At 54.6% G+C, this 24,059-nt stretch overlaps 1 protein-coding gene across 1 annotated transcript in view; it reads left to right on the top strand.

Annotated features, from left to right (window-relative positions):
- SSUH2 (ssu-2 homolog) overlaps positions 1–24,059 on the top strand; it is a 69,534-nt gene that overhangs the window by 39,156 nt on the left and 6,319 nt on the right. The window contains exons 4-13 of the mRNA XM_028483538.1: positions 6,960–7,058; positions 7,413–7,494; positions 9,040–9,169; positions 16,665–16,725; positions 17,140–17,264; positions 18,324–18,386; positions 20,000–20,085; positions 21,411–21,503; positions 21,817–21,922; positions 23,879–23,986. Of these exons, the coding sequence (XP_028339339.1) occupies positions 6,965–7,058; positions 7,413–7,494; positions 9,040–9,169; positions 16,665–16,725; positions 17,140–17,264; positions 18,324–18,386; positions 20,000–20,085; positions 21,411–21,503; positions 21,817–21,922; positions 23,879–23,986 (948 nt within the window). The 5' untranslated portion in view covers positions 6,960–6,964. The remainder of the gene's footprint in view (positions 1–6,959; positions 7,059–7,412; positions 7,495–9,039; positions 9,170–16,664; positions 16,726–17,139; positions 17,265–18,323; positions 18,387–19,999; positions 20,086–21,410; positions 21,504–21,816; positions 21,923–23,878; positions 23,987–24,059) is intronic.

The raw sequence follows: 24,059 nt of genomic DNA on the forward strand, positions 1-24,059 counted from the left end.
CTCTGTGCCCGGCGCGGCCACTGAAGCCAGGCCATGGACACGTCAGTCACGGCACTTCCCAGGTGAAGGCGACAGCCAGTTCTTCACTGTGGGCATTGTGACACATCCCATGGGCGGTGCTGGGCTGGGCAGGCAGGGCATAGGGTACATGCTTTGCCCTACGGAGCGAGGCTGTCCTGGCTAGAGAACTCCAGGCCCAGCTGTGAGCGTCGTTGCCAAGGATGCGGTGCAGGTGGTGCCAGCTCGGGGCTCTCTGCCTCCACCAGCAGGTGACCCAGGTCCAGGTGTTCACGGTTTAGACTCCTCTAGAGGAGAGGGGTGATCTTGCGTCGTCTTGCAAGGGTCGGGGTTGCAGGTGTTTCGAGCCCTGATGCGGGAGGCTCAGGAAGAGGCCTTTAGAAACCCACGGACGTCTCCCAGAGAGCTGGGCTGGTGTGGTGACGTCAGCGGCCCACGCAGCCTGGGTTGGGAGCCGGCTCTGTCCGTGCTGTGCTGAGCAGCTTTGAAGCATCACCTCTTCACCCCAGACTGGACTCTTCCCCAGCGAGCCCAGGAGGTTGACACTCACGACTTGAGAGCTCCCACCTGCATCTCCCCTTGCCGTTGGGGAGGCAGCCTCCTTGCGGTTATTAAATTTTACACTGTTCTCTACCCACCTCCCCCACCCTGCCTTCCCAGCGCTCAGGAACCTGCCTCCCTAGAGATGAGCCGTGTGGCACAGGGGTCAAGAGCTCTGACCTGAGAGTCAAGCAGACGAGAGTCTGAATCCCAGCTCAGGAAAGTGGGTTCCATGAAAGTGCCCATCTCGTCGGGCTGCGTGAGGACGCGGGCGATCAGGAGTTCCAGCACGAGCCCGGCAAGTAGAGGGTCTTGTGAGGAGGAGCCCCAAGAACGCTTAGACTGGGAACAGAGCAGCCGCTCTGATGGACCCGGGGCTTCCCCACAGATGTTTCCCTCTGTTGTATTCAGATCAGGTAACAATGGGCCCGCTGTTCTGGGAGGGGCCTAGGGTGGTCCCTCAGATCCCAGCAGCCTGAGCCCACTGGGAGGGCAGACACTTCCCTGGCTGGACGTCTCGACGATGGACAGGGATCTCAGTGACGGTGACAGTAAGTACAGCCTGTCAGGGCGAGGGGCGCCCGCCTCCGTGGATCGCTGAGCTGAAATTTCCCCGCTGCCTTCAGCGCTGTCTTGGTCCTGCGTCTGTGTTGCCCGAGCATCCCTTCCTTCTTTCCTTCCTTCCTTTCATGTATAAAGCCCATTTGCAGCCTTCAGGCTGTTCTTCCATTAGGTGCCTCGGGGCAGTGGAGAAGGAAGGTAGAAAACCAAGGTGAGGACTTTCCTCCCTAACCACATAACACTGTCCGAATCTTAGATTCTCTCTCCTTCCTTCCTCTGATTGATAGTCACCCCTCCCCTGCCCAAGCCAAATGGGAGCCCGAATATCAGGATTCTCATTTCAGTCCGAGTTGCATCAGTTCTTAGATGAGGTTGATTTTAAAGCAATGTCAGTGAAAGGTCTTTCCGCACGATCTCCCTCTAGCAAAAAGCTCGCTTGTTCATTACTGCTCAGGAAACACAGTCCAGGTGACCCCATCTTGTCATTAGTGGGACAGAAATACAATGGAATCTAAGAACTAATTAAAGACATGAAGGAAGTGGTATTTTAAGAAGAAATGTGCTGTGTTTTAAGACAAGAAAGTTGGATAGTGAGTTTGGAATGGACAACGTGGGGAGTATCAGGTTGGGAATTGGCAGGCTAGGGTTCAAGTCCTAGCCCTGCTGTGAGTTGGCTCTGTGATCTTGGTCAAGTCACTTAACCTCTCTGAGCTTCAGTTTCCTCATCTGTAAAAGGAGATTGGTCAGGACTTCTTAATTTGAGGACCATGAAAGTGAAGGCAAAATACTGTATGCATGGGCTTTGTGTGGGGGCGGGGGCTAGGGGAAGGCATCCACAGCTTTCACTTGAATCCCAGAGAGGCCCGTGACATTAGTACATTTTCAGAGTTACCAAACTTGGTGACTTTGAAGGTCCTTTGCAGGCCCAGCACTCTTTCCTGCCTTTAATGTTGGTGTCTCTGAGCTTTAAGCCTCAGAGCTGCAGTGGGATATAAAATGAACCCATGCTAATCTGAGAGAGCTCAGTTTAAATTTTGTTGGAGTCCTTTTTCATATTGAAGTGAGAGACTGTACCTAGATATTTTAGCATGTATTTGAGGAGGACCGACTCTGATCTCTGATATATTGGAAATTGTGTATCCATAGTCTTATTCTAATAAGCTTCTACTAACAGTCAAATGCAATCGTTCCTCTTAAAAAATACTGCTCATTAGCATTCTTTCAGTTTATTCTTGGAGTTTGTTATAGTAGACATGGGCTATGTCAGTTCTGGATTCAAATCCAAGCTCTGCCTCCTAATTGCTGGGTGACTTTGCCTAAGTCACTTGACCTCTCTGAGCTTTATTTCCCCCAATAAAAATAGAGATGGTGTCATCTTGCAGAATTGGTAGAAGATTAATTGGATGTAAAGTGCCTAATATATCACTCAGCCCAGAGTAGGCATGGAGTAAATGTTAACTCTAGAGAATTATCAGATTATGTCCCTGAGAGCTTTAAAATTAAACTGCTATTAATGGAAAATATTACCACCGTGGTGTTTCTGTTTTGACATCAAGCTTTTCGGTAAGCAAGGTAAGAGGAAGGTGAACTCTTTTTAGTGCCCTTAAAATTCTAAAAACTCTGATTCTGCCGTAGGGTCACCCTATGTGCTGGTTTCCAACATAATCAAACCTCAGGCCGGCATTTAGGCTCTACTGCAAGGTGTGAGATTGTCCAGAAAGTTTTTAGAAACAAGATTGATGAAATCTGAAACTAGGTAACTTTTCTCCTGGTTTCAGAAAGGGAGCCTGCTATGGGACTTCCGTAATTTATTTATTTATTTTTAAAGCTTTTCCTTTCTTTTTTTAAAAAAATAAATGTATTTTATTTATTGTTTATTTTTGACTGCGTTGGGTCTTCGTTGCCGTGCGCAGGCTTTCTCTAGTTGCAGTGAGCAGGGGCTACTCTTCATCGTGGTGCGCGGGCTTCGCATTGCGGTGGCCTCTGTTGCAGAGCTCGGGCTCTAGGCTCACAGGCTTCGGTAGTTGTGGTGTACGGGCTTCAGTAGTTGCGGTGTGTGGGCTTCAGTCGTTGTGGCACAAAGGGTCGGTAGTTGTGGCTCACGGGCTCTAGAGCGCAGGCTCAGTAGTTGTGGCGCACGGGCTTAGTTGCTCCACGGCATGTGGGATCTTCCCGGACCAGGGCTGGAACCCGTGTCCCCTGCATTGGCAGGTGGATTCTTAACCACTGCGCCACCAGGGAAGCCCGACTTCTGTAATTTAAATGTCCCTTCTTAGGTGAGAGATGGTTGTCCACTTTAGCCAGTTGAGTTACCCTTCCCAGTCACTAAAGTGTTGTCCACTTAGTTTTTGAGTCTACAATGTGTGGAAGCTTCAGAGAGAGAATATCTTCCTCCAGTGACATAATTTGGTACCAAAGTAGGCATGGATAGGGACATTCTGGCTGTTGCATCCACTTGGAAGTCACTTCCAGCACCACCTCTGTTGGATTTCAGTGCTTTAACAATGATTAATCAGGGGCAGGAGACGTGGACTCCTTTGATCACCGGAAATCAAGGGAATGGCATTTTAAAAAGAGAAAGGTAAGGGGGTTATCCACGAACTGTGCCTTTCTCCACCAGAAAAATTCCTTCCTATACAAAAGAAAAACAGCTGGCGTCTGGTGAGCGGAAACGCGACCTGGGTGGCACTTTGCAAAGCTGTCTCGGCAGCCACTTGACGTGTGTGCCTGGAGCCCTGGGGTATTCACCCGAGTAGAAAGGCCTCGGGGCTTGGAGTCAGGCTCTGAGTCCCAAGTACTGTTTCCGTCTCTGCTATGAGCCTGTGTGAGCTTGCTGTCTCAGATCACATCTCTGAGCCTCATCTCGTCCTTCTACTAAATGGGGAAAATAGTGGTTGTCATGAGGTGCGAGAGAGATCCTGGAGCATCCCTCACCGAGGCAGTGCATGAATTAGGGGGCAGTGGTCCAGCTGGACGGCCACCCTGGAACTCAGCCCAACACCATGGAAACGGTGACGCGGCTGGCGGCCCCCACCGGAGCACCCCACGCTGGGCGCCACACAATGTCCCGTGACGTCCGCATTCCTGTTATGCCCGATGAGATCTGCCCAGGAAATGACGTGTCTGCCCGTGCTTCAGCCCGGAGGCCTTTATTTTCGTCCACAACATAATGGGGAGGTTAATTTAGCTCTGAAGGGTTGCCAGAGGTCATTGTGGCTCCCAGTTGATGGATGGAGCCCTGAGTTCCCCACCTCTCATTCCCGTCTTCCTGCCCTGTTGTTTGGTTTCCAGCAGGACAGAGCAGCCACGTGGCGTTTCCTTGTCTTCTTGTCCAGGGGAGTATTGATGCCCCAGCAGAGCCAAGGTTTCCGGGCAGGCGGGGCCCCTCCCAGGGGAGGGGGCTGTGATGGCCTTGCCTTTCTTTCCACGCTTGACATTTTCACTCTTGTGCGCTGGCTTAAAGGAGCACCAGGAAAGAGGAAGACCCGCCCTCCTCGGTCCAAGGCACTGACCGAACATTTATTACATGCCAGGCTCGGGGCTGAGAGCTGTATACCCGTTGTCTCGTTAGGTGGGCCCTAATACCACCCGCTCACTTTCCCAGCGGGGGGAGTTGAGTGCTGGGAGGATGAGTGTCTGGCACAGTGTCATGTGTTACCTGGCTCAGACGGCAGGATATCAGAGCCCGGGTTCCTAAACACCGTGCCCAGGGATTCTGAGTGCAGTCACCCCCACCCCCACCCTGGCTACAGTCCCACCCTGCCCCTTGCCTTTAATTCTTTTAACTGCGCTCACAGACACTGCATGCACCCTGCCCGAGACAGGTTCAAATTCCAGCCGCCACCTTCCTGATCGCCCTCAGAGCCCCCCCGCACAGGTGGGTGTCAGGTCAGGGTGGGCAAAATACCGCTCATGGACCAAAGCTGACCCACCGCCTGTTTTGTAGTTTAATTAAAACCAGCCACACTTATTCAGTTGTCTGTTGTCTATAGCTGCTTTCAGGGCACTGCGGCCGAGGTGAGTAACTAAGACAGACTGTACAGCCCACAGTCTGAACTGTTTACCACCTGGCTATTTGTAGAAAATGTTTGCTGATCCCTGGGTCCCTAGTGGCTGGAGTAGCTGGGAATGCTAATAAACTTATTAGAAGCGAAACAATATTGAGAACCACGGTTCGAGGAATAATTCCAGGGGAAATCTCATCCTGGGGATTTCAGGTCACATTGGCAGGCGTTTGCACCTTTGGGATGATGTCACTTTACATCGCACCCGCATGCGTCCCAGGGCTCTCACCTGCTTCTTGGCAGAATCATTTGCTTACAACGATAAGCTTTCCTGCTAAGAAAGGTACTCTCTATATCCACAAACGTTCTTCTATTTCAGCTTCCTTTGGAAGTTTCCTGCAAGGAGACAGAACCTTAGAGACGCATATGTATTGCTTATTATCAGAGGACAAGTGCACCCCTAATGGGGGAGGGGTGGTAGAGCAGGGTTGTTTATTTGTTTTAATGACACCGCCTCCTCCCTCACTGTTCTTGGCCATGAATGCCAGAATTTCAGGCTTCTTCACCATCCAACGTCTTGTCTCTACTTCCAGATAACCTAAGCTGTTCCGGTTTTGAACAAGATCTACTTATTCTTCTGACCTCTGCTTTTATTAAACTCTAAAGAACAGGACATAATATTTTTATTTTTAGTAGTGATAAAGAGCTATAGGTTTTAGAGAGCTGCAGAAAAGAGGAGGATCTCGAGGGGACACGGGTTTGAACCCTGGTCCGGGAAGATCCCACATGCTGTGGAGCAACTAAGCCCGGGCGCCACAACTACTGAGCCAGCACTCTAGAGCCCACGAGCCACAACCACTGAGCCCGTGTGCCACAACTATTGAAGCCCACGCACCTAGAGCCTGTGCTGTGCAACAAGAGAAATCACCGCAATGAGAAGTCCGTGCACCACAACAGAGCGTAGCCCCCGCTCGCCGCAACTAGAGAAAGCCCAAGTGCAGCAACGAAAACCCAACACAGCCAGAAACAAACAAATAAATAAATAATTTTTTAAATGTGTTAAAAAAAAACCCCAAAAAACCCAGCTCTGCTGGGGCTGTGGGTTTCAACATATGAATTTGGGGGTGTGCAGACATGTAGTCCATAAAAGGGTCCCTCAGTGTATTCAGCAGGCAGCTGCTCTGGACTGGAGGGTCCAAGATGGCTTTGCTCGTATTCCTGGTGGACTGGCAGGGCGGCTGGAAGGCCAGGCTCCACTGGGCCCCTCCCCACGTAGCCTCAGGGCATTTGCACGTGACCTCTCCAGTGGGCTAGTGTAATTTCTTACCTGGCAGCTCAGGCATCAAGAAGGACGGCTTCAGGGAGCCAGAAGTAGGAGCTGCAGTCTCTTCTCTGCTTGCTGTGTTCACCTGGTGAAGCGGTCACAAGCCTGCCCAGGTTCAAGGGGAGGAAACGGAGGCCGGTCTGTTGATGCGAGGAGCAGCAAAGAAGTGTGCCCATCTGTTACTCCTTGTCTGTCTCCTAGGGCTGGGGAATAAGATACTGTTTCTACAGCGCCTGTCCTGCTGACTGGCACAGAGTAGGTGCCCAGCAAATAGGAGCTGCCCTTCCGAATGTTTGTCTCATCATTACTGTTACCGCTGCTACTGTCATATCCCCAACCCCATTGCTGGCCTCCCTACAAATATGTTGTGTGTCCTGAGGGGGCCACAGAGTGAGACTGACTGAAACCGTGAGCCTCTTCAAGATGCACCTGCCCTCACCTGTCAGGTAGCTGGCAGGAGTCGCCTTCGACCCCCTCCTCCCCGGGGCTCACCACTGCCCGTCCTTCCCCAGGTGTGATGGACCTCAGCTTCGAGGCCGAGAGTCCCCTGGCGCCCCCGGCTGAACTCCTGGAGAGGCTGCCCAGCTGTGACTGGCTTCTTCAAGGGGACAGTGAGTCTGTGCCCCTGGGGGCTTGGGTTCCGCAGCCTCTTCCCGGGGCTTATGCTCTTGTGCGGGCATCTCTGGAACAAGCCGGGCTGGGAGAGCTCCCCTGTCCCCTGGGGGCCCTGGGAAGCCCCTTGTCGCCGTTGGGAGGGAACGGGAGGACGGGGCATAGGCCCTGTGTCCATGGACATTCCGTGACCACGTCCATCTCCGCTTACGACCAGGATGCTGCTGGTCTTGGAACCCTCATTCTTCGTCTGTTCTTTCTCACATTCGGCCCATCTTTCCTCCTTTTGTCCCACAAATACCTGTGCCTTGGAGCCGGGCTCTCGAGCCCTGACTCCCCCGCCTCTCCTCCAGGATGCCAGATATTCTTCCCACCTTCGGAGGCCCCGGGGAGGCCCCGGGAACAAAGGTGCTGGTCTCCGTTTCTGGAACACAGGTGAGCCCTGGCGACCCCCGTGGAGCCATTGCGCGGGATCACGCGTGATGATCCTCAGGTTGCCTTCGTCCCCCGACAGCCCTCCTCGGGGATCTCAGGGGCCACAGATTTCCACCCAGACAGTGCATCACGGCTCCGGACCCAGTGGATCAGAGTCTCCAGGGATGGAGCCTGGGAGTGTGTATTTTTCCAAGCTCTTCAGGTTGTTTGGCTACCAAGCCAGGGTTGAAAACTCTAGTCTAGATCAAGGGTTGCAAACTACGGCCCCCGGGCCAGATCCAGCTCCCTGCCTATTTTTGTCTGTCAGGTTTTATTGGCACACGGCCATGTGTTTTTGTTTCCTTACTGTCTGTGGCTGCTTTTACACTGTGACAGAGGAGCTGAGTGGTGACACAGAGGCCGCGTGGCCCACAAAGCCTAAAGTATTCCCTATCTCGCCCTTTACCGAAAGTCCGCTTGCTTGGAGGACTCGGGGCAGAGCTCCGGCTGTCCAGCCAGCTTCGTGCGGACAGGAGGAGGAGCCGTGCCCGTTCTGGGTCCAGGCTGGCCGTGTCCTGCCGTCGAGGGTGTCTTCCTGGTGCTGCTGCCCCCGCTGCTGCCTGGACCACGTCCCTCCTCCTCCTCCCTGGGCACCCTCCCTGCGTGCCTGCGGACGCCCCTTCTTTCGTCTTGGCCACTGCTGCGCCCACGCTCTCCATCTGCTGTGCCCCGTCTGTGGGCACACGGGCCCCTCTGTGCGCTGGGCCGCGGATGTCGGCGACACAGCATGCGTTGCTGAGGGTTTACATTTGGAGGCAGGCTGCCGCGGAGAAGAATGTGAAGGTGGGGGGCGGGGAGGAGGAAGGGGCCTCTGCTCATGGCGGTGGCGGGAGGGCTTTGCCGAGGAGGGACAGGGCAGCTGGGCCTCAGGGGAGTCTTCCAGGAGGAGGAGAGGTGTCCCGAGAGGGGGCCGAGAAAGGGTCCTTCGTAGTCTGCCCTCCCAGCCCGCACCGCTGCCGTCCGGCGGGCTCACGGCGCGTGTCTGTGGGCGCCACTGTCAGAAGGTGCTCGGCTGGGGCCTTCCCCTGAGCGTTGCTCACAGCTCCTCTGGCTGAAGTCACGGTCCCAGAGGGCAGGGACCTCGTCTAGCCTAACTCTGCTTCCTTCTAGCTGTGCGACATCTTCTCTGGACCTCGGTTTTCCTTATCTGTAAAGTGGCATAATTCATCTTTCAGGTTTTGGTTTCTGTTTTTGTTTTTTCATTTGAGTTCTAAGATCCCATCAGCCCAGCCCTTCTCCGCAGCCCCACCCCTCAGCTAAAGTGGTTTTGCTGGCCCCTAGGAGGACCTGCCACTTTCCCACCGGGCATCTGTTCACACAGTTCCTGATGCTGGAGATGCCCTCGCCAGCTGGATGCCCGAGGGCTCTACCACTGCCGTGGACGCGGCCGGGGGACCCCTGTCTCCGGGCCTTAGTTTCCATCTGCACAGTGAGGGGGGCTGAGTGGCCTGGGTGAGCCCGCGGGCTCTCCCCAGACCCACCGCCCCTCTGCTCCGTCCCCACCAGAGTCCCCGTGGTGACAGAGGAGGCGGCCCGGGAAGCCCTCCTCAGCTTCGTGGACTCCAAGTGCTGCTACGGCAGTGCGGCCGCTGGCGACCTCGTCATCCTGGAGCTGAAGCAGCAGGCCCTGCACAGGGTGAGGGCTGGCCGGAGGGCGCCGGGCGAGGCCGGGGAGAAAGGAGTCTTGGGGAACGGCGCGTGTGAATAGCGGTGACATTGTAGTGAGTTATAATACAAGTCATCATGGTTGTCAGTCACCAGAGAAGAGCTCGAACAGTATTGATGCCCCAGCAGAGCCAAGGTTTCCGGGCAGGCGGGGCCCCTCCCAGGGGAGGGGGCTGTGATGGCCTTGCCTTTCTTTCCACGCTTGACATTTTCACTCTTGTGCGCTGGCTTAAAGGAGCACCAGGAAAGAGGAAGACCCGCCCTCCTCGGTCCAAGGCACTGACCGAACATTTATTACATGCCAGGCTCGGGGCTGAGAGCTGTATACCCGTTGTCTCGTTAGGTGGGCCCTAATACCACCCGCTCACTTTCCCAGCGGGGGGAGTTGAGTGCTGGGAGGATGAGTGTCTGGCACAGTGTCATGTGTTACCTGGCTCAGACGGCAGGATATCAGAGCCCGGGTTCCTAAACACTGCGCCCAGGGATTCTGAGTGCAGTCACCCCCACCCCCACCCTGGCTACAGTCCCACCCTGCCCCTTGCCTTTAATTCTTTTAACTGCGCTCACAGACACTGCATGCACCCTGCCCGAGACAGGTTCAAATTCCAGCCGCCACCTTCCTGATCGCCCTCAGAGACCCCCCGCACAGGTGGGTGTCAGGTCAGGGTGGGCAAAATACCGCTCATGGACCAAAGCTGACCCACCGCCTGTTTTGTAGTTTAATTAAAACCAGCCACACTTATTCAGTTGTCTGTTGTCTATAGCTGCTTTCAGGGCACTGCGGCCGAGGTGAGTAACTAAGACAGACTGTACAGCCCACAGTCTGAACTGTTTACCACCTGGCTATTTGTAGAAAATGTTTGCTGATCCCTGGGTCCCTAGTGGCTGGAGTAGCTGGGAATGCTAATAAACTTATTAGAAGCGAAACAATATTGAGAACCACGGTTCGAGGAATAATTCCAGGGGAAATCTCATCCTGGGGATTTCAGGTCACATTGGCAGGCGTTTGCACCTTTGGGATGATGTCACTTTACATCGCACCCGCATGCGTCCCAGGGCTCTCACCTGCTTCTTGGCAGAATCATTTGCTTACAACGATAAGCTTTCCTGCTAAGAAAGGTACTCTCTATATCCACAAACGTTCTTCTATTTCAGCTTCCTTTGGAAGTTTCCTGCAAGGAGACAGAACCTTAGAGACGCATATGTATTGCTTATTATCAGAGGACAAGTGCACCCCTAATGGGGGAGGGGTGGTAGAGCAGGGTTGTTTATTTGTTTTAATGACACCGCCTCCTCCCTCACTGTTCTTGGCCATGAATGCCAGAATTTCAGGCTTCTGCACCATCCAACGTCTTGTCTCTACTTCCAGATAACCTAAGCTGTTCCGGTTTTGAACAAGATCTACTTATTCTTCTGACCTCTGCTTTTATTAAACTCTAAAGAACAGGACATAATATTTTTATTTTTAGTAGTGATAAAGAGCTATAGGTTTTAGAGAGCTGCAGAAAAGAGGAGGATCTCGGAGATGAGGTGGAGCAGCTGGAAGTTTGACCCAAGTGGCCTTCAGTGACTTAATGAGAGAGAATCCCCGTCCACTGACCGTTTATCAGCTTGCCCTTTAAAGTCAACTTCCTATGGTCAACTGGCCACTAGAAAGACACAGTTGAGGGATCCTTGTCCCACAGCCTGGGGACTTCACGGAACAGGTTTGACAGGTGGCCCACTGGGCTGGAACTGGAGCAAGGAGCCTGTGGCCTGCTCTAACTCCAGCGCTGTGCACCCCAGGTGTAGTGGAGTAACCTCTCTGAGGCTCAGACTCCTCGCGTCAAGCGGAGTTAGACGCCCTGCCTCCCACACCTCTAGGTGGGATGGTGGGGTGAGGCGTCAGGTGTGGGAGGTGCTTCATGAGTAGTCCTGAGTTTCCAGGAGCCAGTTCTAGTATTATGCTTTCCTCCTTGGAGTCTCAGTCCCTATGTATAGATGTCACAGCCTGACAGATCAAGATGAGGTTTTAAAAACAGTTATATAATCAGTGCTTCTTCCATAGGGTTTGCCTTGTAAAAAGCACTTGGAAAAGAATACCAGCTTTGGAGAGAGAGGAACCTTGGTTTGAACCCAACTCTATCACTCACTGGCTGGGTGATCTTGGGCGAGTCACAATCTCTCTGAGCCTCAGTCTCCTCATTGGTAGAATGTGGTTGTGCTGGTGTGTCAGTTTGGGTCATCCAAGAAGCAGACACCAAGATGGCCTGAGACATGCCAGACGTCCCTTGGAGCCCTGTGAAGGGAAAGGGGGAGAAGGGGCAGGCGTAGGCAGGGACCGTCTTTGGACCACAGTGTAGGTCAGACACCTGTGAGAGGAGGGAGGGCAGACCCTGGTGAGGCTCCGAGAAAGTCTTGTCTGGGTCTGTGGAGAGCGTCAGAGTGAAGACTGCCTGATGGAGGAAGCTGCGTGACCTACTGTCCCACATCCCAGAGCCTTAAAACAACAACCACTTTAATATATTTCATGATTTTGTGGGTCAGAAATTTCAACAGGGCTCAGGTGGGTGCTCCACGTGTAACTGATTTAGGGCCTGTGTTGGTTCAAGCTTCTGTAACAAAAATACCATAGACTGGGTGGCTTAAACAACAAGCATTTATTTCTTACCGTTCTGGAGGCTGGGGAGTCCAAGGTCAAGGCATCAGCAGACCCGGCATCTGGTGAGGGCCCGTTTCTGGCTTGTAGACAGCCACCTTCTCACTGGGTGCTCACATAGTAGAGAGGGCGAGAGAGCCCTTGCCTCTTTCTCTTCTTATAAGGACCTTGATCCCATCATGGGCTCCATCCTTAAGACCTCATTTAAACCTAATCACCTCCCAACGGCTTCCCTGGTGGTGCAGTGGTTAAGAATCCGCCTGCCAATGCAGGGGACACGGGTTTGAACCCTGGTCCGGGAAGATCCCACATGCTGTGGAGCAACTAAGCCCGGGCGCCACAACTACTGAGCTTGCACTCTAGAGCCCACGAGCCACAACCACTGAGCCCGTGTGCCACAACTACTGAAGCCCACGCACCTCAACTACTGAGCCAGCACTCTAGAGCCCACGAGCCACAACCACTGAGCCCGTGTGCCACAACTATTGAAGCCCACGCACCTAGAGCCTGTGCTGTGCAACAAGAGAAATCACCGCAATGAGAAGTCCGTGCACCACAACAGAGCGTAGCCCCCGCTCGCCGCAACTAGAGAAAGCCCAAGTGCAGCAACGAAAACCCAACACAGCCAGAAACAAACAAATAAATAAATAATTTTTTAAATGTGTTAAAAAAAAACCCCAAAAAACCCAGCTCTGCTGGGGCTGTGGGTTTCAACATATGAATTTGGGGGTGTGCAGACATGTAGTCCATAAAAGGGTCCCTCAGTGTATTCAGCAGGCAGCTGCTCTGGACTGGAGGGTCCAAGATGGCTTTGCTCGTATTCCTGGTGGACTGGCAGGGCGGCTGGAAGGCCAGGCTCCACTGGGCCCCTCCCCACGTAGCCTCAGGGCATTTGCACGTGGCCTCTCCAGTGGGCTAGTCTAATTTCTTACCTGGCAGCTCAGGCATCAAGAAGGACGGCTCCAGGGAGCCAGAAGTAGGAGCTGCAGTCTCTTCTCTGCTTGCTGTGTTCACCTGGTGACGCGGTCACAAGCCTGCCCAGGTTCAAGGGGAGGAAACGGAGGCCGGTCTGTTGATGCGAGGAACAGCAAAGAAGTGTGCCCATCTGTTACTCCGTGTCTGTCTCCTAGGGCTGGGGAATAAGATACTGTTTCTACAGCGCCTGTCCTGCTGACTGGCACAGAGTAGGTGCCCAGCAAATAGGAGCTGCCCTTCCGAATGTTTGTCTCATCATTACTGTTACCGCTGCTACTGTCATATCCCCAACCCCATTGCTGGCCTCCCTACAAATATGTTGTGTGTCCTGAGGGGGCCACAGAGTGAGACTGACTGAAACCGTGAGCCTCTTCAAGATGCACCTGCCCTCACCTGTCAGGTAGCTGGCAGGAGTCGCCTTCGACCCCCTCCTCCCCGGGGCTCACCACTGCCCGTCCTTCCCCAGGTGTGATGGACCTCAGCTTCGAGGCCGAGAGTCCCCTGGCGCCCCCGGCTGAACTCCTGGAGAGGCTGCCCAGCTGTGACTGGCTTCTTCAAGGGGACAGTGAGTCTGTGCCCCTGGGGGCTTGGGTTCCGCAGCCTCTTCCCGGGGCTTATGCTCTTGTGCGGGCATCTCTGGAACAAGCCGGGCTGGGAGAGCTCCCCTGTCCCCTGGGGGCCCTGGGAAGCCCCTTGTCGCCGTTGGGAGGGAACGGGAGGACGGGGCATAGGCCCTGTGTCCATGGACATTCCGTGACCACGTCCATCTCCGCTTACGACCAGGATGCTGCTGGTCTTGGAACCCTCATTCTTCGTCTGTTCTTTCTCACATTCGGCCCATCTTTCCTCCTTTTGTCCCACAAATACCTGTGCCTTGGAGCCGGGCTCTCGAGCCCTGACTCCCCCGCCTCTCCTCCAGGATGCCAGATATTCTTCCCACCTTCGGAGGCCCCGGGGAGGCCCCGGGAACAAAGGTGCTGGTCTCCGTTTCTGGAACACAGGTGAGCCCTGGCGACCCCCGTGGAGCCATTGCGCGGGATCACGCGTGATGATCCTCAGGTTGCCTTCGTCCCCCGACAGCCCTCCTCGGGGATCTCAGGGGCCACAGATTTCCACCCAGACAGTGCATCACGGCTCCGGACCCAGTGGATCAGAGTCTCCAGGGATGGAGCCTGGGAGTGTGTATTTTTCCAAGCTCTTCAGGTTGTTTGGCTACCAAGCCAGGGTTGAAAACTCTAGTCTAGATCAAGGGTTGCAAACTACGGCCCCCGGGCCAGATCCAGCTCCCTGCCTATTTTTGTCTGTCAGGTTTTATTGGCACACGGCCATGTGTTTTTGTTTCCTTACTGTCTGTGGCTGCTTTTACACTGTGACAGAGGAGCTGAGTGGTGACACAGAGGCCGCATGGCCCACAAAGCCTAAAGTATTCCCTATCTCGCCCTTTACCGAAAGTCCGCTTGCTTGGAGGACTCGGGGCAGAGCTCCGGCTGTCCAGCCAGCTTCGTGCGGACAGGAGGAGGAGCCGTGCCCGTTCTGGGTCCAGGCTGGCCGTGTCCTGCCGTCGAGGGTGTCTTCCTGGTGCTGCTGCCCCCGCTGCTGCCTGGACCACGTCCCTCCTCCTCCTCCCTGGGCACCCTCCCTGCGTGCCTGCGGACGCCCCTTCTTTCGTCTTGGCCACTGCTGCGCCCACGCTCTCCATCTGCTGTGCCCCGTCTGTGGGCACACGGGCCCCTCTGTGCGCTGGGCCGCGGATGTCGGCGACACAGCATGCGTTGCTGAGGGTTTACATTTGGAGGCAGGCTGCCGCGGAGAAGAATGTGAAGGTGGGGGGCGGGGAGGAGGAAGGGGCCTCTGCTCATGGCGGTGGCGGGAGGGCTTTGCCGAGGAGGGACAGGGCAGCTGGGCCTCAGGGGAGTCTTCCAGGAGGAGGAGAGGTGTCCCGAGAGGGGGCCGAGAAAGGGTCCTTCGTAGTCTGCCCTCCCAGCCCGCACCGCTGCCGTCCGGCGGGCTCACGGCGCGTGTCTGTGGGCGCCACTGTCAGAAGGTGCTCGGCTGGGGCCTTCCCCTGAGCGTTGCTCACAGCTCCTCTGGCTGAAGTCACGGTCCCAGAGGGCAGGGACCTCGTCTAGCCTAACTCTGCTTCCTTCTAGCTGTGCGACATCTTCTCTGGACCTCGGTTTTCCTTATCTGTAAAGTGGCATAATTCATCTTTCAGGTTTTGGTTTCTGTTTTTGTTTTTTCATTTGAGTTCTAAGATCCCATCAGCCCAGCCCTTCTCCGCAGCCCCACCCCTCAGCTAAAGTGGTTTTGCTGGCCCCTAGGAGGACCTGCCACTTTCCCACCGGGCATCTGTTCACACAGTTCCTGATGCTGGAGATGCCCTCGCCAGCTGGATGCCCGAGGGCTCTACCACTGCCGTGGACGCGGCCGGGGGACCCCTGTCTCCGGGCCTTAGTTTCCATCTGCACAGTGAGGGGGGCTGAGTGGCCTGGGTGAGCCCGCGGGCTCTCCCCAGACCCACCGCCCCTCTGTTCCGTCCCCACCAGAGTCCCCGTGGTGACAGAGGAGGCGGCCCGGGAAGCCCTCCTCAGCTTCGTGGACTCCAAGTGCTGCTACGGCAGTGCGGCCGCTGGCGACCTCGTCATCCTGGAGCTGAAGCAGCAGGCCCTGCACAGGGTGAGGGCTGGCCGGAGGGCGCCGGGCGAGGCCGGGGAGAAAGGAGTCTTGGGGAACGGCGCGTGTGAATAGCGGTGACATTGTAGTGAGTTATAATACAAGTCATCATGGTTGTCAGTCACCAGAGAAGAGCTCGAACTCCCTAGGCGTCACGGATAGCGCGTCACCTATATGTCTTACCGCATCCTCATAGCTACCCTGCGTGGTAGGTATCCTCGTCACCGGTTAGGAGGAATTGGACATTTAGAGAGGTGGAGTTACTCGCTCCCAAACATGCAGCTAGAAGTGACCGAGCTGGGATTCAAACACAGGTTTGCTGGCACCAAAGCCCTGTTTTTAAAGACCCAACTTTCCTGCTTCCTGGAGGGGTGGGCTAGAAAGGGCCGTCTCCTCCCGTGACCCCAGCTCCCTTGCCTCCCCCAGGTTTCATCCGTGCCAGGGCTATTTATTCATCACCCCCAGGCCTGAGGCTCCAGGGAGGTCCTGTGCTTGGTACCAAGACCACACAAGGTGACCCCACCTTTGTCACCTTCTGCCGTGACAGGGACAAGTTTAAGTTCACGTTGCCTGGTGTCACTGGCATAGCCATCCCCTGGAGGGCACACAGTCACAGAAATCAGCCTCGCAGGGAGTGGTCAGAGCGGGGGTTTGAGGTACGAGGTCTCTGTGTAGCTGTGTGACCTTGGGCGAGTCACCTGACCTCTCTGAGCGTCCCTTTCCTCACTTGGAAAAGGAGGAGCCAGGCGACGTCCCGGATCCCGTGGATGAGGATCAAGAAGGAGGATCTCGACCTCAGGCAGATAAATTGCCCCGGGGGGCGCTCGGAGTGGCTCATTCCAGCAGCCTCCATCCTTCAAAGGGCAATTTTTTGCTTCAAAACTCGCCTCATAGACCATTTCTGTGTATAAAGAAATTATACACATTATACTGAAGGTGCCCAGTGGTGGGTCCGTCAGGGGAGATTTCCTGGGGCTGAGTGACCCCCTGCAGATGTGTCCCAGGGCATCTGTGACACGAGTCGCTGCTGCCAGCCTGTTGTGAGCAGCCCTCGGGCGCTGGCCGTGCTTGGGAACTTCTGTTCTCCCCGCTGAGCCCAGGGGTGGGGAGCTTTGTCCTTTCGCATAAGGCTCTGTCCTCCTCAGGGCACGAGTGTGAACGCGCTCTTTTTCCTCTGTAGTATCGACTAGAAACCTTCAGTGAATCCAGGATAAGTGAATGGACTTTTCAGCCCTTTACCAGTAAGTGAGTTGTCTGAAATCAGTTTAATTAGCGAATATGGCAGGGGTTGGTGGAGGATGTCAGGACTTGGCTTAGCCACTAACCCCGAGGAAGATGCTCTGCTGCTCGGAGCCTCAGTTTCCCATCCCCCATAAAAAGAGAGGGTGGCCTTTCCTCCTGGAGACCTTCCAGGGCTGACGTTAGCAGACGCTTCCTGTCCAGGAAGTGGTTTGCGGGAGGTCCTGCAAAAGTCTCGTGTTTCGCCTGGCTGCTTAACCACGGGCTCTAAGGGCACCCTTACCTACCAGTCCCTCGGCCCCAGGTTCTAGCTTAACGCCTGGCACCAGGTGAAGGCTCCGTGCTGTTTGGTGAATAAATGAAGGCTGGTCCTTGCAGCCGTTTGCTGCTCTTTGAACAGCTCCTTTCTCTGTCAGACCACTCCGTGGATGGGCCACAAAGAGGGACCTCCCCCAGGCTTTGGGACATCAAGGTTCAGGTTCCCCCGATGTTTCAGGAAGATACCAGGAAGTTCCAAGTTCCTCACTCATCATTGGTCAAGGTAATGTGTTTATTGGAGTCTCTGGCCTTTCTCTCGGAGCTGGTTTTCCGGGCACCATAGTTTCTTCAAACTTTATCCTTTTAAAAAAGGAAACCCAAAGTCCAGCTGGTGGTTTCTTCCTTGCCCATCAAATAAGCAGAATTCTAAGAAAACCCAGCGTATGGGATGTAGTCCCATACGAAATTCCGCACAAATTAGGGAGCGTTCACATAGCAACAGGATGGTACGAAATTGTCACCAGCTTTAAATAGCGAGCATTCACATTCCTAGGCCATCTGAGTGTTTTTGTCTTTTTTATTTTTATTTTTTTGACCTGTTGGGAAACAGCTGAATGAAACATATAAAATAAAATTAAAGCATCCCTGGGATTTTTTTATGGAAGTCATTAGGGGAGCAGAATTTGACATCCACGCTGTTTTACAGAAATATAATCAGGACAGGTAGTGAGGGTAACCTAATGTGTTACAAAACCACAGCTGAGATGTTTTATGTTATGTTCTCATCTAATTACCTGCCTTGTTTTCACTTTAGAACTTGATTCAAGCGTGTCATTTTACCCTCTGAGTTTTCATAGCATCATAAGATGAAGAGGACTTTGAGAGATCAAGAAAGTGTTTTCATTCTGTTCTCCAGGGTGGAAAAGCTATTTTGATTCAGTCATTGAATTCCAGTAGCTAGCTTGCTGCCTTTTGCAAAAACACCCTCTGTTTTTTTATGCCTTCTATTCCCAAAGACCACTTTAGCCACCTAATGGGCTAAGGATACTGGCTCTTGTGGTTTAGCCTGGGAGTGTGAGTTAGGACATGGGAGTCGGAGACCTGGTCTCCCCGTCTTAGCATCCAGGACCGACTGGGCTGAGGCTCCGAGGAGATGGTCACGTGATCTCCTTGGCTTGGTGTTCAAGGCCCTTTGGAAGCCTAGTCAGAAATGGTCATCTTCCCACCATGGCCTGAACTGTTATACCTCCACGTGGGATGCTGACATCATGGGGGTGGGGTTGGTGAAATCGGGAGCTGCTGGTACTTGGAAAACCAGATCAAGGAGAGCGTTCACTCTCAGGAATGCCACAAATGCCACGGGCATGGGCGCTACAAGTGCAGCAGCTGCCACGGGGCCGGCACGGTGAGTCACATGTGGCCGTTGGTGAGTACGTGATGTGGAGCAGGGCCATGCGGGGATGGAGGGCTGGGCTGGCAGCCTGGGGCTCCCTGGGCCAACAGTGGGGCCTCCGACAAGTCATCCTCCCTTTCCGGGCCTCCATCTTCCTACCTGTAAAATGGGAATGTTGGAGTGGGTGGTCTCTTTCGACCTTATTTCACTTTGATGGTTTATGATTTTCATTCTTCTCTCCTTTTCTCCTCCACCTACAAACATTTACTGAGTACCTGCTGGGTGCAGGAGGACTGAGACCTGGGGTCCTTCTCACAGGGACCCTCTGTCCGAGGGGCAGACTGGCAAGTGACCGGCGCTTGTAGTGCAGGGGCAAGTGCCGGCCGAGAAGTGAAGTTCAGGGCCTTTGAGGGACACGATAGGCTCGGGCCTTGGATTAGCTTCCTGGGGCTGCCGTGATAAATGGCCACAAACTGGGTGGCTTAAAGCAACAAATTTATTCCCTTAGGAGTTCTGGAGGCTGGATGTCCAATGCCGAGGTGTCGGCAGGGTTAAGAGCCATCTCACGCCTTCCTCCCGGCTTTTGGCAGCGGCTGGCAGTCCTCGGCTTATAGCTGCCTCACCCCCATCTCTGCCTCCGTGTTGCTTCCTGGCTTCTCTGTGTGTGTCTCTGTCTCCTCACGGGCTTCCCACAGGGACACGAGTCATGGGATGTAGGGCCCACCCTTCCGCAGTATGACCTCACCTTTACTAATTACATCTGCAAAGATGATTTCCAAATCAGGTCACATTCTGAGGTTCTGGTAGATGCGAATCCGGGTGGGGACGACCACGTATACTATTCAGCCCCCGCGCGGGCCCCTCGGCACCAGCCAGGCCCTCGTGGCCTCAGCGTTCTTTGCAGAATCCTCTAGGCTACTAGCCTTCCCAGCAGCAAGTCCACGCCCCTCGCATGTCCTCAGCGCTCCCCACCTCCCCGTGTGTGCCTAATCCCTTGCACACACACTGACCACTGGCTGCTGTAAACCGGACCTCCTCCGTCCTCTGTCTGCCCACGCGCCCTTCTGCCCCCCTTCCGCCTGCTGCGTGCTCCTTCCTCTACGCGCTCCGCACCCTCCGTGGGGCTCTGGCTGCGCCTGCTCTGTGTCCTCCGGTGGCCTTTGCTGCTTCCTCCCCCGCTCCTCCTCCTCCTCCTCCCCCCTTGTCCCTCAGGCTTTCCCTGGAACGTCTCCGGAGCGCACCCCAAGCCCGCTGTGAGGGCATAGCCTGGTGTGTCTCTGGGGGCTTTTCCAGCACCAGAGAGGGCCAGCCTGCCCCTCTCCCCCCGCCCCGGCCATGGCTGTTTGGCCAGGGGACGGTCCCAAGGGTCATGGGGATCAGAGAAGAGCAGGAGAGGCTGAGGTCTCAGGAGAAACAGGCATGTGAGCATGCAGAGTCTCTGAAGCTATAACTGGAGGGGTCCAAAGATACACTGCATTTTACAGACAAGGGGCGAGGCCCAGGGAGAGCAAGTAGGGAAGTGACAGCTTGGGGAGGGTCACAGGCTGGCTTGGAGCCAGGTCTCAGGATGCCCTTTGCCTGCTCCCTGGGAGGAGGGTGAGGGCTGAGGCCACGTGTGTCCGCAGGTGCGGTGCCCCTCGTGCAGCGGGGCCAAGCGCAAAGTCAGGCCCGCCCGGCGGTGTCAGATGTGCTCGGGGTCCGGCAGGCAGAGGTAAGATGGGGCTCCCTGGCCCCGAGCTGAGTGCTCTCACTGGCGTTCTTGCTTTTTACTGCCTGCCCTCATGAAGGCAAGCGGGTGCACTGTCTTGTCACCCCTGTGTCCCCAGAGCTCTGTGCATTGTAGGTACCCTGTCACCTCGGTGAGTGTTTCTCGAGACCAAGTGGAGCCCATCCAGCAATCTGTGGGTCTGGGGCGGGGGGAGGTACGAGGGTCTGCAGGGGGGAAGGGAGGCCGTGGGTCAAGAGAGGAGACCTCTTCCTGCTCACGTGGAGGGGAAGTGAATACAGAAAAGCACCCAAGGTGAGATTCTTATCTCTCTGAGGATCCAGACCTGGGCAAACCCTTATTTATAACCCATTGCAGGGACTAAATGGAGGAAGAGTGAAGGAAGGTCGGTTGATTGACTAAACAAAGTGCCTGTTCACAGGGCTTTGCAGACAGTGGGCTGCTGCCTTTTGGACTTGATGTCCTTTCATGCATTTATAAATCTTTAAAGGGAAACAAGAAACCATGAGGAGTGAAACTCTTCAAAGTTGTGTTGGGTTAATGATACCGGTGGCTCATCCAGGCCCAGGCCATCCTTCTAACAAGTCAGATGGCGAAGCTTTGGTGGACTTGCCACCTGTGGTTGGTAAAGGAGCTCTTTGATTTGGAAGGAAATTTAGATTTCTTTCACTTACAAGTAAAAGAACTCCCATTCAAACTGGCTTTAGCAAAAGAGTAAATTTATAGGCCCATGTAATGGAAAAGTTGAGGAATAGATTTCTGGGATGGCTTCAGGTACAGCTGGATCCAGGTGCTTAAACAATGTCACCAGGAATCTGTCTCTGTCCCTCACTCTGCTTTCCTTCATGTTGGCTTCATCCTCAGGCAGGCTGTCTCCTGTGGTGGCAGAGGAGGCCACCAGCAGCTCCAAGCTTGGTGACCTCAGTGGAAAAGGATGGCCCTTTCCTGATAGTTCCAGCAAAAGTTCTGGGGTGGATCTCAATGCACTCACCTGGGTCATGTGTCAATCTCTGTATCAGCCACTATGGCCAGAGAGATGGAACTCTCTGATTGGCCAGACAGAGGTCCCAGCCTAGTCATAGAAGGGATGGGGGCAAGCCCACAAACGATGTGGGCTGGTGGGGAGAAGGGTGGTCTCCAAAGGGAGATTGGGGCGCTTCTGCGAGGAGCAGAAGGTCTAGATGGTGGACACGTGGAAGCAATCCGTGCCTACCACAGTCCACCTCTACGAGGAAGGGTGTGAGGCAGGGGCCTCCAGAGCCACTGGGACACCACGACCATCTGAGTGGTACTGATGGGGCCCCTCTCAGATGCAGCACATGCTCAGGGAGGGGGAGCAAGACCTGTGCCACCTGCAAGGGCGAGAAGAAACTGCTGCACTTCCTCCAGCTGGTCATCGTGTGGTACGTGGCACCGGGCTTTCACAGTGCAGGGACCTGCTGGGAGAGAAGGAGTCCCAGGGTCCTAAGGCCCCACGTCAGGGAAGCTCCATGCATTAAGGGTTTCTCTTATCGGGTACCTTGCTAGAACAGAACTGTCCGTACTTTACTAGTCTTCCGTCTTACCCGTGAGGATGCTGAGGCCCAGAGAGGCTAAAGCACTTTCCCAAGGTCCCACCGGTAGTACGGCAAGCCCTCCAGCCCCCATCTGCCTGATTCCAAACCCAGGTTCTTAACCCGACCCCCGGGCTCCGTCCCTCATCCTCTTCACTTCCAGGAAGAACAGCCTGTTTGAGTTTGTGTCTGAGCGCCAGCTGCACTGCCCTGGGGAGCTGCTTACTAAAGCCAGAGGAGAGACCCTCTTTAAGGATGAAAACACGATGGTAAGGAGGGCTTTGCTGCCGCCCTAAAGGGAGCTGGGTCCTTCCTCCCCCTGTGAGGCCAGGACTTCTGGTTCTGCAGGCGATGCATTCATTCAGAAAGGCTGGGCGGGGACAGAGGCTGCTGGGACCCCATGGGGCAGTTTCTGTCTTGAATTTTACATATTCAACCCTCCTTTCTTCCCCTGTTCCTTTTCTTTCCCTCTTTTCCTCCCTGCTTCCCTTGGACAAATCTCGAGACCCTCCTCCTATACCAGGCATCATTCTAGGCCATGGTGATACCATAAAACAGAATCTCTGCCCTCCGATCTCACAGTCGGTGAGGGAGAGGGTAATAACAGCATTTTCACCACACTGTCAGCCATTGAGAAATACACAAGCGAGGGAGAGAGACAGGAAGGGGCAGGGTGTGTGTGGGGGAGAGCGGTGCAGTGGGGGAGAGGATGGTGTGACAGTATGGGCGTCAGGGTGTCCAGCAGAGGAAGCAGCACGACAGAGGCCTCGGGGACCAGCAGAGGGCAGGGGGCTGGAGGGCAGCGAGCTGGGCGAGCAAGGAGCTTGGACATGACAGGTGCCAGCAGCCAGATCAGGGAGGGTCTTGTACACTAGCAGTTGGCAAATTCCGGCCCTTGGACTGCTTTTATAAATAAAGTTTTATTGGAGCACAGCCCACTTTTTTATGTATTGTCTGTGGCTGCTGTCGTGCTTCGAGGGCAGAGCTGAGTAGTCGAGACAGAGACCCCATGGCCTTCAAACCTGAGTATTTACTGTGGCTCTTTTTTTTTTTTTTTTTGCGGTACGCGGGCCTCTCACTGTTGTGGCCTCTCCCTTTGCGGAGCACAGGCTCCGGACACGCAGGCTCAGCGGCCATGGCTCACGGGCCCAGCCGCTCCGCGGCATGTGGGATCTTCCCGGACCGGGGCACGAACCCGTGTCCCCTGCGTTGGCAGGCGGACTCTCAACCACTGCGCCACCAGGGAAGCCCCAACTCTGGCTTTTTACAGAAAAGATTTGTGGCTCCCTGCTGTCAGCCTGGGAAGGGAATTTGGCCTTTATGGGACACCCTCAGGCAGTTTTTTTTGGTTTTGTTTTCTTCCCTTTCTTCTTCCCTCCCTCCCTTCCTTCCTTCTTCTTTTTATTTTTTTAACAGTATGTAGCTGTTTCACATTGGCTCATTAGTTTCAGGTGTATATCATTTGATATTTGTATATTACTGTGAAATGATCACCACAGTAAATCCAGTTCACATCCATCACCACACAGTTAAAATGATTTTTCTTGTGATGAGACCTTTTTATGAGCTACTCTCAGCAACTTTCAAATATCCAATCCAGTATTATCAACTGTAGTTACCATTCTGTACTTCACACCCCCAAGACTTATTTACCTCATAATTGGAAGTTTGTACCCTTTGACCCCCTTTCACCACTTTTGCCCACCCCTCCAATCCCCATCTCTGGAAACCATCAATCTGTTCTCTGTATCTAGGAGTTTGTGTTTGTTTTAATTCCACATAGATCATAGGGTGTGTATCTTTCTCTGACTTATCGCACTTAACATAATGCCCTCTTCCATCCATGTTGTTGAAAATGGCAGGAATTCCTTCTTTATGGCTTCATAATAGTCCTCAGCTTCCTTTCTTTGCCCCAATCACTAGGCTTTCTAAAGGCTCACTTCAGGAATCACCCCTCTAGGAAGCCCTGCGCCCAATCCTAGCCTGAGTTAGGCAGCAGCGAAGGCGCGCCGGGTGGGCGTGTAGTCTGTCTACAGCCCTCGATTATTGGCTGGAGTTCCCGACGCTATAAGGTGGATGATCAATGGTCTGCGTGGGTTTAACAAGCCCCACCCATCCCGTTCGCCCCTGGCCCGGGTCGTCCCTCTCTGGGCTCGTGCTCCCATCAGCCCTCCAAGGCTCCAGGTGCTGAGGCTCCGGGTCAGGTGGTCTGCGTCTACCCCCAGGTGTATCCCATCGTGGACTTCCCCCTGCGGGAGATCTCTCGGGCCTCCCAGCGGGGTATCGCCGAGCACAGCGCTGCGCTGGCCTCCCGAGCCCGCGTCCTGCAGCAGGTGAGCTGAGGGGCGGGTGGGGACCTGGGCTGGTGGAAGGTGAGGTGCCGGGTCTGCTGGGGCTCCAGGACAG

The sequence above is a fragment of the Physeter macrocephalus genome, unplaced genomic scaffold, assembly GCF_002837175.3.
Source record: "Physeter macrocephalus isolate SW-GA unplaced genomic scaffold, ASM283717v5 random_43, whole genome shotgun sequence".
NCBI lineage: Eukaryota > Metazoa > Chordata > Mammalia > Artiodactyla > Physeteridae > Physeter > Physeter macrocephalus.